A 15679-nucleotide genomic window follows, 5' to 3' on the forward strand; every position below is an offset into this window, starting at 1 on the left:
CTGATTGAAGATGATGCTTCATTCTGGGAGATTGAAGCATCATCTTCAAACTCCCATCTTTTCTCTATCAATTTCTCACAGACAGCTTCTCTACCACAGCTGAAGCAAGCAGGAAGCTTGCGGGGAGAAGAAGCACTCCTACAACTCTGCTCTGAGAAGACTGGCAGACATTGACTCACACAGATTGTAACATACCAGAGGCCAACCAGGCCCAAAGCCTTCCAGACTACTTCTAATTACATTTTTGCTAAAAGGTTCAAGTCCCCATGGCTGTGCCTTAACTATTCCTGACAGCTGCAAAGAGCGTTCTGTTTGGCTGGCCTTTGTTTTAGTCTGAGTCATCTATTTGTATACTGTTTATTCGCTTTTAGTTTTGACTGGCTGCTGTTATTTTTTATCTGTTCTTACATATTTACGATATGTCATTACATTGTGTTTTTATGGTTGTTAGCCGGCTTGGGTAACAGTATGGAAAAAGATGGGATATAAATTCCTGTAACAAATAAAGAAACAGTCCTACAATACCTAGAAGCTCCATCTCTCAGACACTGCAGATGTTTGGATACATTTTGCAGATGCAGACGCTAGCCACAATCCAGAGTCTTGTGCCCTCTGGACAATAAATGGCTGGTATTTCAGCCCCTGCCTAAGCCATTGTGTAGCATGAGGTACAAAGAGGAGTACTTCTTCTCTTGCCTGGCAGTTTTTAGCCACACTTCTTACCTAGATATGCTCCATGATTTTTCAGTTCCTCCGGAAACTCTTGGAGGTAGGATTCTCGGTGAGGAACAACTTTGCCACTACTGGTCTCCTTGAGCACTGCTCCATTCCAGTCATATGCACCCACAGCTCCAAGCAGAATCCCATCCTAGTCATGGGGAAAAAGTTGATAGTTGGACAAGGAGTCATCCTTCCATTGGCAGTGCCTAAGATATTTGTATGGGTGTTTCTTCGTGATAAAAATTTAAAGTTCTGCTGCATCATGGTGGCTTTACATTGTAATATTTCCAATTCAACATCTAACTAGAGGTGCTGCCCACAATTCTCCAGCATGGATCATAATCTGAACCAGAGAAGAACTCCCCGTCCCTGCCCTGCGTCATCTTTCATTTACCCAATCTAATGATGGTTGTAACCACAGTGGCAGGATGGCTAAAGTTCTGGAGATGCCCCTGTTATTTCTGAAGACTGGCATGTTAGAGTCTAGAAAACTATTTTCCCCTGGATGCCTGGGACACAAAGGTTCCAGGTGCCAGAAAGGAGGAAGAGGCAGGGAAGAGCAGGCAGGAGGTCCTTCTATCTGCTGCAATTGTTGCTACAACTAGCATCGCTACAAGGCCAGAGTGAAGGGAGAAGGTGGTGGCAAACCCATTCAGGGTTTGAGCAGTGGGCTCACACACTTTCCGGAGAGCACCTGGAAATCCCATTGTGCTCCTGATGACATCACTAGGAGTGCAAGATCATTGGGTTGGGATAATCTCAGTTTCCCAAGCCCAAGCCTAAATCAAGCCCTGTGTGTGTGTGTGTGTGTATCAGTCCATCTAACACAGTGATTTTGCATTTATTAGAATCATAGAATCATAGAATAGTAGAGTTGGAAGGAGCCTACAAGGCCATCGAGTCCAACCCCCTGCTCAATGCAGGAATCCACTCTAAAGCATCCCTGACAGATGGTTGTCCAGCTGCCTCTTGAAGGCCTCGAGTGTGGGACAGCCCACAACCTCCCTAGGTAACTGGTTCCATTGTCATACTGTTCTAACAGTCAGGAAGTACCGTATTCCTTCGATTCTAAGACACCATCGACTGTAAGACGCACACTAATTTCAGTACCACCAATAGAAAAAAAGCTTTGATTCTAAGAAATAATAAATGCACCCGTGATTCTAAGACGCACCCCGTTTTTAGAGATGTTTATATGGGGAAAAAGTGCATCTTAGAATCAAAGAAATATGGTAGTATTACTATAACAGATAGATAGATAGGATCAGATGAAGACAAGCATTTTACTAGTTGCTAGTTTTAGTTAACAACGTAAGAAAAATCCTGCTCAATCAGACAAAAGGCCCATCTGTTCCAGTGCACTGTTCCCACAGTGGCCAACTAGCTGCCCAAATAGGAAGCCCACAAGTAGGACATGAGTTAGGGTGACCATGTGGAAAGGAGGACCGGGCTCCTGTATCTTTAACAGTTGTATAGAAAACAGAATTTCAGCAGGAGTCATTTGTATGCATGCAGTACCTGGTGAAATTCCCTCTTCATCACAACAGTTAAAGCTGAAGGAGCCCTGCCCTCTTTAACTAGAGTGACCAGATGCAAAAGAGGTCAGGGCTTCTGTAGGTTTAACTGTTGTGATGAAGAGGGAATTTCACCAGGTGCTGCATGTGTACAAATAACACCTGCTGAAGTTCCCTTTTCAATACAACTGTTAAAGATACAGGAGCCCGGTCCTCCTTTCCATATGGTCACCCTACATGTGTGCAAGAGCACACCCCCCCGCTCATGTTCGCCAGCAACTGGTATCCAGAAGTCATCATCACTAGTCGCCACTCTTTGTGGGATTGTCTTTGCTTCTGCTTTCAACTGTTGTAAAAGTGTTTTAATTATTAGCTGTTGTTTTTATAATTTCAATATCTTGTAAGATGCTTTGAGAGATTTCTTTTTTTGGAGAGGAAAAGTGGGGTATAGATTTCTTAGATAAATAAATGCCACATACTCATTGTGCTACCTTTGAAAGGTCTGACCCAGTTCAGACAATCGCTGCAGCCCACCCTGGCTTAATGTTGGGCTGTGGCACGTGCTATTTTGAATATTCAATCCGCGCCAGGCAGTTGCAGGAAGGGTGTGGTGTTGGTATCTTTAACAAACCACTCACAACCCTAAAACAGGGCCCACTGTCTCCCTCAGCCCTCAAGCTGCTCACCCCTCTCCCCTGAGGGAACCAGCTAAGCCTACTCTCTCCTGTTGCTAGGCAACACCTCACAAAATTTTTGTGAACCGCCCAGAGAGCTTCGGCTATTGGGCGGTATAAAAATGCAATAAATAAATAAAATAAATAAATAAATAAAGGTTTTCCACGCAAGAACTTTCTCTTCTCACCCCCTAAGATTCTTGTAATATTAGATTTGTCATTTCTTGAAATCCTACACACAATCAATTCTGTAATTCTGGGAGTCGAGCAGTTTTCTTTTGATCGTCTTGAACGTTTCATATCCTAGTCTCTGACCGTCACTCTGTCACCCGCATAGATTAGCTTCCTTGGGCATCTAACCACTGGCGTTGCTCTCGGTATTGTTACCTAGAACTGTCCAGCACATTTTGCTATAATCTCTATTTTAGCTACAGTTCGAAAAGCATCCAGTATTTAAAAGGGCTTTGGGAATGTGCAAGGAAGGTCTTGCCAAGTCAGCAAGTGAAATATTCGAAGACCTGCCAATTCCTCTAGACTCCTCAATTTTGGCAGCACAACTAAAAAAACAAAACAAAACACCCAGCAGCCTTGTCCTTGTGAAAACAGCAAAGAAAATCAATTTCAATTCAAAGCTACTCTTGTGGCCAAAAAGTACCATGGGCTGAAAGTAGGGCTATGACCTTTCCTGTCAATATGGCCAGGGAGGATTCCACACGTCGTACTGACGCCGCTTCCATGCGCCCCCAGTGCGCACCCAAAGCGATTGTGTAGCTTGCCTGTTCGAAGAGACGAGGAAGAGGCGTCCTTGCCGCCGCTGCCACCACCTACCTCCTCGCCGGCCGGGTCAGAGAGCTCGGCAGAAGAAGGCGGGGTGGAGAGCTCTCCGACCCGGCCGGCGAGGAGGTAGGAAGCTCTCCACCCCGCCTTCTTCGGCCAAGCTCTCCGACCCGGCCGGCGAGGAGGTAGGAAGCTCTCCACCCCGCCTTCTTTGGCCGAGCTCTCCGACCCGGCCGGCGAGGAGGTAGGAAGCTCTCCACCCCGCCTTCTTCGGCCGAGCTCTCCGACCTGGCCGGCGAGGAGGTAGGAAGCTCTCCACCCCGCCTTCTTCCGCTGAACTCTCCGACCCGGCCGGTGAGGAGGTAGGTGGGTGGCGGCGGCGGCAAGGACGCCTCTTCCTCGTCTCTTCCAGGCAAGCTACACGATCGCTTTGGGGGTGCACTGGGGGCGCATGGAAGCGGCGTCAGTACGACGTGTGGAATCCCCCTCAGGACTCCAGTATCTTTAACAGCACTACACCAGGCAAAAATGCCACCAGAGTGGCTTTAGTCTAGGAAGGCGATGCAGTCATGGGGAAAAGATACACTGGATGAATTTCTGCATGTCCTACAGCTACACGGGCTGATACAAAAATTGTTCCCCGGCACTCTGGCCTGCATGCGGGGTCCAACTGTCTTGGAAATTTCCAGAAGTATTCAGACTTCCTCTGGAAGGCACTTTGTATTAAAGCATTGATTAATCACTTAATCAATTAACTTTATTTATATATTGCCTTATATCTTGTGGACGGAGGGGTCCAACTGTCTTGGAAACCTTCAGAAGAATTCAGACTTTCCCTGGGAGGCACTTTGTATTAATTACTTGATTAATTAACTATGTTTATGTCTTGCCTTTCTGCTAATAGGCAAGGAAGGAATAGACTTACAGCCAACATGTTTACCAAGAGAAGCTTGTAGCTGAAAATCCTAATGGCGATTCCCCACCCCTAATAAACAACAATAAAAAACCCAATAAATTAAACAGCCAAGCATTTTCTCTTAATACGCTGCTTCATAGTAGAATTGGCCCTAGCAAGGTTTGCCTGCGCTGCAGTTCTGCCGGGAACAAATTCAGCTCAGAGATGCCAAAGAATGGGTTCATCTCAATTTTCAGTCAACACATTGTCAAAAACAAATGAAGGAGCCATTTCTTGGTATCACTTTCCATAAAGAGCGAAATACAAACATATTTGAGAGTTTCTGGATACTTGCTCATAGCTTTTCTTTCAAATTGCATCAGGAAATTAGCTCTCTCTGCCCACAGAGGAGTTAGGAATCTTGAACTGCCTCCCGTTTTCGATACGCAGATAATCCAGGTATCTTCTGCTGCCATATATAGGCCCTTCTGATGGACCCATACATCACAAACCAAAAGCTTTCTAGGCTCACTAACATCAACTACATGCCAAAGGCACATGAATCATGGATGGAAACGACAAAAACAAGAGTCTTATTCACTCACTTCAACAATATGTGATGAAAATCCAGTCTGGGACATTTCAAGGCCAAAGGATATTTCATTCTTGTTGGTGCCTAAAGACAAAATGGAGGCATTTAAAGACACTCTCTAAGGAAAAATAGCTAGATGCCGAATCAGAAAGAAAGAGAACATAAAGAAACACTGCTTCCCATTGTAATTTTGTGCCATTAAGTTCTTGGTACAAACATTATGCAGTCTAGTATGGAGAATTGTGGATCCAATGTGGCCCCAGCAAATGAGATGCAGGGACTGAGCAAACTCCCATTAATCAAATTTTAAAAATATACACTTAAAAGCTGGAACAAATTTGCACATAAATTTGCACACCTCAGTTCATTTATCAGTTTCAGGTATTAGAATTCTGTGCATGAATTTATTTATTTATTTATTTATTACATTTCTATACTGCCCAATAGCTGAAGCTCTCTGGGCGGTTCACAAAAATTAAAACCATAGTAAGACAACCAACAGGTTAAAAGCACAAATACAAAATACAATATAAAAAGCCCATTTCCCTACCTCTTGTAGTCACTTAGGGAAATTTCCCTACCTCTTGTAGTGACTTCCTCGTCCATTTACACATGACAGGTGAACTACTGCAGCTGAAATAATGAGGGCCCTAACATATGTAAAGGATTTGCAAGCACCTCTGAGTGCATGTGGATCTCTGGTTTAGCCTACACATTTGGATCTGAAAGCCACAAATTTGAGCACCGTAGTTAGAAACTTACTATTTAAGAACACTATCTAACCAAAGTTAAGCGTTTTAAACTTCCACTGAATTAAGTTGAAGAGAATTAATCATGTGGTTAACTCCCACTGAAATCAGTGGGGCCTAAAAATGCTGAACTTTGGTTGGACTGAGGTGTGACCTGCCCTTCAAAATGGGATGGGCACTTTAGAGAAGCGTGCTGGGCTGGGGATATTGCACAGCAAAACGGCTCACCTTCCAAGCTGAAAATCCTTTCTCCAAGAGCATCTACAATATCTTTCAGAGCAGCTTCGTCACTGACATTAAAGAAATGCTTTTCGTCTGGGTCACTTGCTATATACTTGATTTCTTTCAGAAAGGCTTCAGGATTGATTCCTCTTCTGTTGTAATAACCGAGAACCTGGATGGGAAAGCAGAAAGATTTGCCCAAAACATAAAAGGGTGAGGTGTTCACATGCAAAATGATGAAGGAGCACATGTGCATCCACCCTTCTTCAAGGTAGGACAGGCTGTGAGTTGCTCTTTGTGTTATCTATTCCTGGGAAGCAACCACAGGTTTCTCATTAAAAAACAAGCTAAAGTCTGGGCAGGAAAGACTTGCGGTGTTTATAGTGATCTCAGAGTCTGGTTTGCAGGCAACCAGAGTTCAATCTGTAATTCCCTGGACTTCTCCTTCAAAGCTTTAGAGCATGTGCAAAATGGCTAAGGCAGCATGAATAAAACCAGGTCCAACTGCTATGCAAAATATACATTTTTCAAAAATCAACTTTGGAATTCAAATTAAAATAGCAGATTTATTTAAATCAGTATAAGAGAATGGAGGAAATATAAAGCTTCATTAAAAGAAACAAAACACATATTCATTGTTTGAAGTATATGATATGCAAGGCAGATAGTAACTTCATGCAGAACTGCCTGGGTTCTCCAAGCACTCATGGAAAGCATTCCACGGAGACACAAAGAACATTGGGCAACTTATAGCTTCATCATACCAGGGTTATACTGTGCAATCACTGTGAATTGCATGCAAAGAACTCTGAAGTTTTCCAGCTTATAATCTGGAGGGAATCTACATGTCGTTGTGAGGGTGCTTACATGCGCCCCCAGTGCGCCTCCACAACAACTGTGTAGACCGAGAAAGAAGAGACGGAGGAAGAGGCGGCGAAGGAGGAGGCTGGGGAACCGGCCGCATCCTTGCCGCCGCCGCTGCCTCCCCGCCGGCCTCCTGTTGCCGGGCTAAGAGCCACCCAGGTTGGAGAGCTCGGCGGAAGTGGAAGCCGAGCTCTCCGACCCGGGTGTCTCTTACCCCTCCTTCTCCTCCGCCACTTCCTCCGTCTCTTCTTTCTCGGTCTACACAGTTGTTGTGGAGGCGCACTGGGGGCCCATGTAAGCACCCTCACAACGACGTGTAGATTCCCTCCAGATTATAAACTGGAAAACTTCAGAGTTCTTTGCATGCAATTCACAGTGATTGCACAGTATAACCCTGGTATGATGAAGCTATAAGTTGCCCAATCTTACCCACCAGGACTGCCCCCCAGATCAGCCCCAGGGTGAGGTCAGATGGCAGAAGAGCCATACTGACCTCGCTCCCACTGAAAAACTGGGGTAAGTCCCTGAGTTTTCCAATGCACAGCTTTGCAGTGGTTGCAAATCTGCGGCTGCGTTATATAACTGACTTTGTGCAGATTCGCAGCCACCGTGGGGCTTTTCCCACTTATAGACAGCCCCCAGGCGAACTGAGTGTGCACTTTAGCATATGCTCCATTCCTTTGCAAGATGTAGGGTTTCTATGGCAGATAAATGATGCAGAAAGCATTTCATAACATCATAGAATAGTAGAGTTGGAAAGGGCCTCTAAGCCCATCAAGTCCAACCCGCTGCTCAATGCAGGAATCCACATTAAAGCATCCCTGACAGATGGTTGTCCAGCTGCCTCTTGAAGGCCTCTAGTGTGGGAGAGCCCACAACCTCCCCAGGTAACTGGTTCCATTGTCGTACTGCTCTAACAGTCAGGAAGTTTTTCCTGATGTCCAGCTGGAATCTGGCTTCCTGTAACTTGAGCCCGTTATTCCGTGTCCTGCACTCTGGGAGGATCGAGAAGAGATCCTGGCCCTCCTCTGTGTGACAACCTTTTAAGTATTTGAAGAGTGCTCTCATGTCTCCCCTCAATCTTCTCTTCTCCAGGCGAAACATGCCCAGTTCTTTCAGTCTCTCTTCATAGGGCTTTGTTTCCAGACCCCTGATCATCCTGGTTGCCCTCCTCTGAACACGCTCCAGCTTGTCTGCATCCTTCTTGAAGTGTGGTGCCCAGAACTGGACGCAATGCTCAAGATGATAGCAATTTTTTTAAAAAAACACCCTTGCTGCCCTAGATCAGATCATGTCACCAGTGACTTAACATTAATTTCAATGCAATTTTGGCAAAAGTTCATGGTGCTTCGCAACCAAATGTAACTTACCGCAACAGCGTATCTGGTGACGTTATCTCTCTCGCTGCTTTCAATCACCTTCTCAAGGTCTGGGCTATCATGAGACTCTCCATCTGTGATTACAATCATCACTTTCTTGGTGCCTTTCCGCCCACCCTTCTGAAATGCTTCTGAGCTGAAATTCAAGAGATGCAGAGGTGGAGTGAACAACACATTTCCCCTTACAGATAAAACGAGACAGTCATTTGATGAGGCGCTTCATACCGTTGCTTTCAATGGCCAGTCTTGTTCCTATGGAGATTTTTTAAAAATCAGCAGGGTCTTCAACTTGGGAATAGATGGGGGTGGGGTGGGGGAGTGAGAGCCAAAAAAGAGATAATCTAAAACCTAGAAACCATTTCTACAACACTGAAAAAAATATTTTAGAATGAAAATGTTTTAAAGCTGCCTTATCACTTCTTTGGGGAAAAGGACTCCTTGAGACAAAAATGTTTCATCTCTTGTAAAAAAGGCCTTACTTTCTTTACCTTGGAGGGGTGGGGGATGTTCACCAAAAGAAAAGAAAAGAAAAGAAGATCCTTAAGGCGGCTAACAATAATGTCCAAAATTAAAATCAAAACATAATTAAAACTATAATAAAAAACAAATAAATTAGAAACACATCAATAAAAGAAACCCCCCACAGCACCAATCCAATAGAACCCCTTTCAGCAAGTGACCAGCTTACATACCAAAGGCCTGCCTGAATAAGAACTTTCAATGCATGCATAAAGCCCCTTCCAGTGCTTTTAACAGGTGTGGATCATTGGCAGTGGGAGTGGGGTTAGCCCATACAGCCTCCCTCATGAATTATTTCAATGCCTGGGGGGTTATCCCCCACCCCACAATCTTGTTGAAAAGCAGTTGTGTTTGATGGGACGAATGAGATACGTTTGGTTATCTAAACAACATTCATTGCCCACAGAAGATGCCTGCTAGGGGGCGGATCCGCACGTCGGCCCCAGAGCGCATTTATGCGACCCCAGGGCACCCCGAAAATGATAGTCTGTACTTGCCTGTAAAAAGAAACGAGGAAGAGACGACGACGACGATGACGCCGCCGCCGATGCCACCCAGCTTCCTGCTCCCCGGCCGGGACGGAGAGCTGGGTGGGGAGCGGAAAAAGCTCTCTACCCCGCCTTCTTCAAAAAGAGCTCTCCGAGCCGGCCGGGGAGCAGGAAGCTGGGTGGCGGCGTCGGCGTCATCGTCATCGTCTCTTCCTCGTTTCTTTTTACAGGCAAGTACAGACTATCATTTTCGGGGTGCCCTGGGGTTGCATAAATGCGCTCTGGGGCCGACGTGCGGATCCGCCCCCTTGCCGCCCCGCCTTCTTCCGCCGAGCTCTCCGACCCGGGTGGCTCTTTCCCCGGCAGCAGGAGGCCAGCGGGGAGGTGGGCGGCGGCGGAGGCGGCGGCAAGGACGCGGCCGGATTCCCCAGCCGCCTCCTCCTCTGCCTCTTCCTCCATCTCTTACCAGGCAGGATCTACACGATTGTTCCCGGGGCGCACTGGAGGCGCATGCAAGCACCTTCAGTACGACGTGTTGATCCCCTCCAGGAAAGTTCTCCTAAAAATGAGTAGCGAAACTGGCGGATTGGACATTATCTAAAGAACCCATAAACAACCCTGAGTGCACAATAAATGCTCCATGTAGAAAAGCTCTATAGCACATTTGAGTCTTCATTGCATTGGCCCACCATTGCCCATGCCACAGTATATTAACCCACCACTGCCCACCCCGGCCTGATCCACTCATGTTTACGAGTGGCCGCTTTTCATCTGTGCAGTGCTGGAGAGTATGCTCACCGAGCAAATTCTATTCCATATGCTGTTCGGGTTTCTGTACCCCCTCTTTGCTCGATGTGTTTAGCTGCTTCTACTACATCCTTCACAGACCTGTAGTCATTCAAATGAAACTCATGCACAGCATCCTCTCCATACTGGATGACTCCAACCTAGGGTGAAAAAGGAGGGTTGTTGTTGTTGTTTTGAAGAGACAACACTTAAAAAATATATTTTACATGTTATATTTAACAATTACTTTAACTCTACCTGATATACCTGGCATTGCTCGGGCCCCTGAATAATGCGTATTTTTAAAAAATACGATATATGTCTCTGAGGTAATTTTATTGATTCCAATTTACACTGGGGAGAGAGAGAGAGAGAGAGACCCGCACACAAGAGACCGTTTTATACATATGGAGGAAGGTGGGAAGAAGGTGGGCAGAGGTTCCGCTGCACACCCCAAACAACACTCCGGCCTGACCATGAGCTCTTCTTCAGGGCCGCCCTTACCTGCTCGGTGCTGCCATCCAAAGACCAGCACTGTGTTACAGAAAGCCTGAGCGAGGTAGGTTGTACGACCTGGTGTGGCTCCTGCAGGTCATAATCGGTGAATGGGAGTGTTGGAGGCTGCTCACTGGAGCCCCTGCTAACTGCTACAGGGCGGCCAACAGCAGAGCTGCGTCCCATGCAGGAGCGGAGGGAAGCGGATCTCAGTAGACATCCAAGATATGCTGGGATGTGCAGCCATTAAACAGATCGCATGAAATCACCAACATGGCCATGCGTGATCCCCGAGATCTGTGAAACGCCTTTAGAGTTGCTGGGAGTTTTAGGCATCAGCCTAGGATTTGTTTTTTAATCATTTAAAAATAGTTAAACTGCAGAAATTCTGATTTTTGGATTTTTGTTGTTGTTACATTGCACACGAAAACCTATCAGTGACCCAAATTTCAAGGTTGTAGCTCATCTGGAAGTGGGTAAACATTTCCAGACATATAAACCCACACACATACTTTCAGCTTTATAACATTCATCCAATACATATTCAGTAAAATTAAGTGCATAGTACAGATTATTAATAATATGTATGAATCAGCATATAGAATACATTGAATAAACAGATTCCACATCTGAACAAATCAGTCAAATGACCATTTCTCTCTCTTGCCAGAAGATAAACACTATTTAGTGGTTTTCTGATAAAGAATCATGTTCACCATGAAGCAAGCTCACCAAGCCCAGCAAATGCTGGCGATCTCTAGCCCCAAGATGTGATTTTGACCATATGCCATAGGCCATGCCCCCCTCAAAAATGGTCCAACGTATTTGCATCCCTTCTGCCAGTGTTGCTATGCCCACAGCCACCAATGCATCCTGGACACCTTTTTTGGCCCCACCCCTAAGGAGCCATACCCCCAGGCCGGCCCAAGTCATTTTGCTGCCTGAGGTGAAAGACAAGATGGTGCCCTGCCCTTATACCATGTACAGAAACCAGCTGGACTGGCAGTTGAATCTTACTTCAACACTGGCCCTGGGATAGCGCTCTCTACCACACTAGAGGCAGCAGGCTCATTTAGTGGCCCTAGATCAGGTAGTGTGGCAGACACAGCTCTGTCCTGCAACAGAGGGGAACAGCTGGAAGGCTGCTACTGCTGCCCCCTTAGCATCTGCCGCCTGTGGCGACTGCTCACTCTGCCTAATGATAGGGCCAGCCCTACCTACCCCTCCCACTTTTTTCTTATCAGCAGCTGGGGTTGTTGTGAAACAGATTTCTGGTGGTGCTGAAATCTATGGGTTCAAAGGAATTGTTTAGTATTTTGGGGCTCAGACCCCACCTCTGCATTGTACTCAATTTTGGGGGCAGGTTACTTGTCTTTTGCCACACCTCCCATGGACGCCATTTTGTCATGGTGCTCAAGACAATTCCTCAAATTCCAAATGTGCCGGTGACTCAAAAGAATTGCCTGCCCATGGTCTAAATGACCTTCCAGGGGTCCCTCACAGCCCAGTGCTCTGACTGCAAAGAGGTTCAGGATCCCTCCCAACTCTTTATTCTAAGATTTCACCACTCTGGAATCTGTGTTAGATAATTAAGCAGTATATAAATATTGTAAATAATATATAATAATTTCAGTAAGTAGAGTTATCGGTGTAGATGCAAGGCAACGTCTCTGAAAGACCTGAAAACTGACAGCTGGTAATATTCTGTTTATGTGTTGTAATGGGAGCTGAGGTGGCCCAAGACAAAATAGGTGATTTGGGAAGTGGGGAGGGGGATGTTTCATTCTTTTGTCCTTCTAGAGCAGCGGTTCTCAACCTGTGGGTCGCGACCCCTTTGGGGGTCGAACGACCCTTTCACAGGGGTTGCCTAAGACCATTGGAAAACACATATGTAATTAGAAATAAATATTTCACAATATATAATTACATATTGTTTTTGTGATTAATCACTATGCTTTAATTATGTTCAATTTGTAACAATGAGACTACATCCTGCATATCAGATATTTACATTACGATTCATAACAGTAGCAAAATTACAGTTATGAAGTAGCAATGAAAATAATTTTATGGTTGGGGGTCACCACAACATGAGGAACTGTATTAAAGGGTCGTGGCATTAGGAAGGTTGAGAACCACTGTTCTAGAGCAACGGGAGAGGGTGAGTGAGGTCTGTGTGAAGAGCAGGAAGTCAGTCTGTGCTGCAACAGGATCTGAAAAGGAGGCGGAAAGCTGACATTGCTCTCTGCAGGGAATTCTGTGGGACTATGGATTCCCCATAACATGCAAGCAGAAACCTGATGGAGTCTTAATCCTGTGGACCCTCATCTTATGCTCAGTATGTATATATATGTAAATAAATGTTGTATCACAAAAACGGCACAAATCTCCAGTGTCCTCCTTCTACAGAAACTGAGTAAGTGCTGAAACCCTTGAAATGCACAACAGTACAAACAATGCCGATTTATTATTGAAGAAAAGCACAGCGCGTTGGCAAGGGAGAATCGTCTTGGCAAACCAGCAAGGGAAAGCTGTAAAATGAAACAGAGGACATGTGCTGATATGAGAGAAATCTCCCACATGTGTTTTCTCACCTGTATTTGGCCCGGTCCGATGTAAAACTTCTTCAAGATTTTTATCAGGAAATCCTGAACTTCCACCCAGGGGTAGATGCTGTTGGATCCATCCAGTACAATAATTATATCCATGTACGTCTGGCATCCTATGACAGAACCGGTAAGAGATCATTAAGAGATCTTGGCTCCCGATAGGAAGGGGAGAGCGCCTGCCAATTTCTCCTCACGGAGCAAGGAAGTCCTGAGTCTTAGGCCAATCTTTCTCTCCCTCTACTTTCAAATCCTCCCCCTCCCATTTTTTTCTGGGTTCTGGTGTCTTTATTCTTTATTCAGGTCCTCTAGGGATATATCTATAATACTCATTTAACTGGACTAAAAGTAGGTATCCCGCTCTTGCAGAAACTCTGGTTCTGTGAGGGGCTAGGGGCTGGGGATCCAGATTTTCCCGCACCTCCCAACGCCCATGATTCTTCACAAGAAGCCATGACAGTTAAACAATTAGAAAACCGGTAGAAGCTTGCAGTGCGGCTACACTACGCAACTCTGCTTGCAGTTCAGGCGTGCTCATGGCTACGGAGACCTAAGGACCCCGTGGCAGCCTGCCTATGAGCTATAGCTAACGTAGGCCAGTGCAGGGTCAGCCTCTCTACTCGCCTTCCCTCAGCCATGGCAGTCTCAGGAGGCAGAGCTGCTACAACCACAGAGGCAGGGGGGGGGAATGGGGCGCTTGCTTCCAGGGCCAGCCTTATCAGAGATGGAGTGGCTGCTGGGGTCACTGTTGCGTTGATGAACAGAGAGAGAGAGAGAGGGGAGGTTTGCGTGTCTTGCTCTGGCTGGGTCCGTGCGCCTGACTGGCTTGGCAAAGGAACCTCTGGCTTCTAGCAAATTCTGTGAGGGGCGATATCAGGGCTCTGCATGGGGCCTTTGTGATATGCATGAGCCCATCGAGTAGCAAGGGGGAGAGGGGGAGAAGCTGTTGAGGTTGGAGGAGAAGGCTGTCAATGGCTACTAGCCCTGATGGCTATGTGCTACCTCCAGTATCCGACGCAGTAAGCCTGTGCACCAGTTGCTGGGGAACATGGGCAGGAGAGTGCTGTTGCACCATGTCCTGCTTGTTGGTCCCTGGTCGACCTCTGGTTGTCCACTGTGTGAACAGAGTGCTGGACTAGATGGACCCTTGGTCTGATCCAGCATCAGGGCACTTCTTATATTCTTATGTTCTCTCCCCATACCCACCCCCTGGGGTTATAAAGGGGGGGGAAGCTGGTGCAGTTCCCCCCAAACTGAAGAGCACTGAGAAACCTGAGTAGCTTTGGGACGCTCTGGGCGACGACACCTTAGAACATTAGTTGAACTTCACTCTGCTTCTCACATTAACAGGAAGGCGCAGATCAAACACACGTCTTGTTGTCTGGGAAGGAAAACGTGTTTTTGCCTTGCCACTGCCCTCATTCAAGAAGGAAGCCTTTTAACTGCTGTCTGCATGTAATACCCACTGGACCCATCAAGCCTGCTTTCAAGCACAGATTTCTAGTTTGTTTTCCCTAAGTGGGACTGAAGTGATCCAGAGACCCCAGATCCTCTCTGGCTCCCATATCATGCTAGGAGAGAGAGAGAAGGGGCTACATATCCGGCTGTTTCTCGTACTCTGGAGAGCTGGAGCCACCGTCTTGGAGAATCTGAAGTTGGAGTTCACCCTGGAGCACATTCCTGTGGTATAGTAAGAACTTCCGCACTCATGAGACCAAAGAGGGCTGCAGGCCTGTGTGGAGGGGGAAAAGGGTGGAATATCAGGAGAGGTTTCTGGAGTGCTACCGCAACGGTAGCCTAGGCAAGTCTTTCAGAAGCTAGGGCATTTATCTGCTGTGCACGCTGGAAGCCTCTTTCCGATGCTTCATCCAGATCCAGAAGAAAGAAATGGCTCAAAGTGGTACCGAAGAGAATCTTTGCGTAGGAAGGTGGCTGCCACTGCCACAGCATCTTTCCATGCAATTGTGGCACAACCACATGACAAACTGTGCCAGGTTACACGGAGGCAATGAGGGACACCATGTGGGCATGAGGCAACTCGTTTAAATATGTGTTTTAAAACAGCCCTTCATCCTCATGGAGACCAAGGCGGTGTACGATGAGTAAACCTAATCTTCAGCTGGTGGGTCAGGCCCATATGGGGGCTGCCTTCACACTTAAAGTGGTTTGCATCGTCACTCCCATATGTATTTTCTTTTACTTTAAAGTTTGTTTGTAAGAGAATGCGAAAGTTGGAGTGAGAAGAGTGGGAGAAAGGAAACGAAAGACCGGCACAGACGGCAAAACCTCAGGTCCCATGTTACAGGTTTGGGTTAATTAGGGTCCCAAGCCTGAAACGAATGAAGACAACACCAGCCAAAACAGCATCTGTAAGCGTGCATGGAAAGGGCCTGCCAAGA

At 46.4% G+C, this 15679-nt stretch overlaps 1 protein-coding gene across 1 annotated transcript in view; it reads right to left on the bottom strand.

Annotated features, from left to right (window-relative positions):
* The window catches only part of ITGA11 (integrin subunit alpha 11), a 101339-nt gene that overhangs the window by 42113 nt on the left and 43547 nt on the right, over nucleotides 1-15679 (bottom strand). The window contains exons 5-11 of the mRNA XM_063142347.1: nucleotides 14898-15012; nucleotides 13269-13396; nucleotides 10192-10340; nucleotides 8378-8522; nucleotides 6150-6315; nucleotides 5186-5256; nucleotides 724-868 (exon numbers count right to left, since the gene is read on the bottom strand). Coding sequence (XP_062998417.1) covers nucleotides 724-868; nucleotides 5186-5256; nucleotides 6150-6315; nucleotides 8378-8522; nucleotides 10192-10340; nucleotides 13269-13396; nucleotides 14898-15012 — 919 coding nt within the window. The remainder of the gene's footprint in view (nucleotides 1-723; nucleotides 869-5185; nucleotides 5257-6149; nucleotides 6316-8377; nucleotides 8523-10191; nucleotides 10341-13268; nucleotides 13397-14897; nucleotides 15013-15679) is intronic.

The sequence above is a fragment of the Elgaria multicarinata genome, chromosome 16, assembly GCF_023053635.1.
Source record: "Elgaria multicarinata webbii isolate HBS135686 ecotype San Diego chromosome 16, rElgMul1.1.pri, whole genome shotgun sequence".
Taxonomy (NCBI): domain Eukaryota; kingdom Metazoa; phylum Chordata; class Lepidosauria; order Squamata; family Anguidae; genus Elgaria; species Elgaria multicarinata.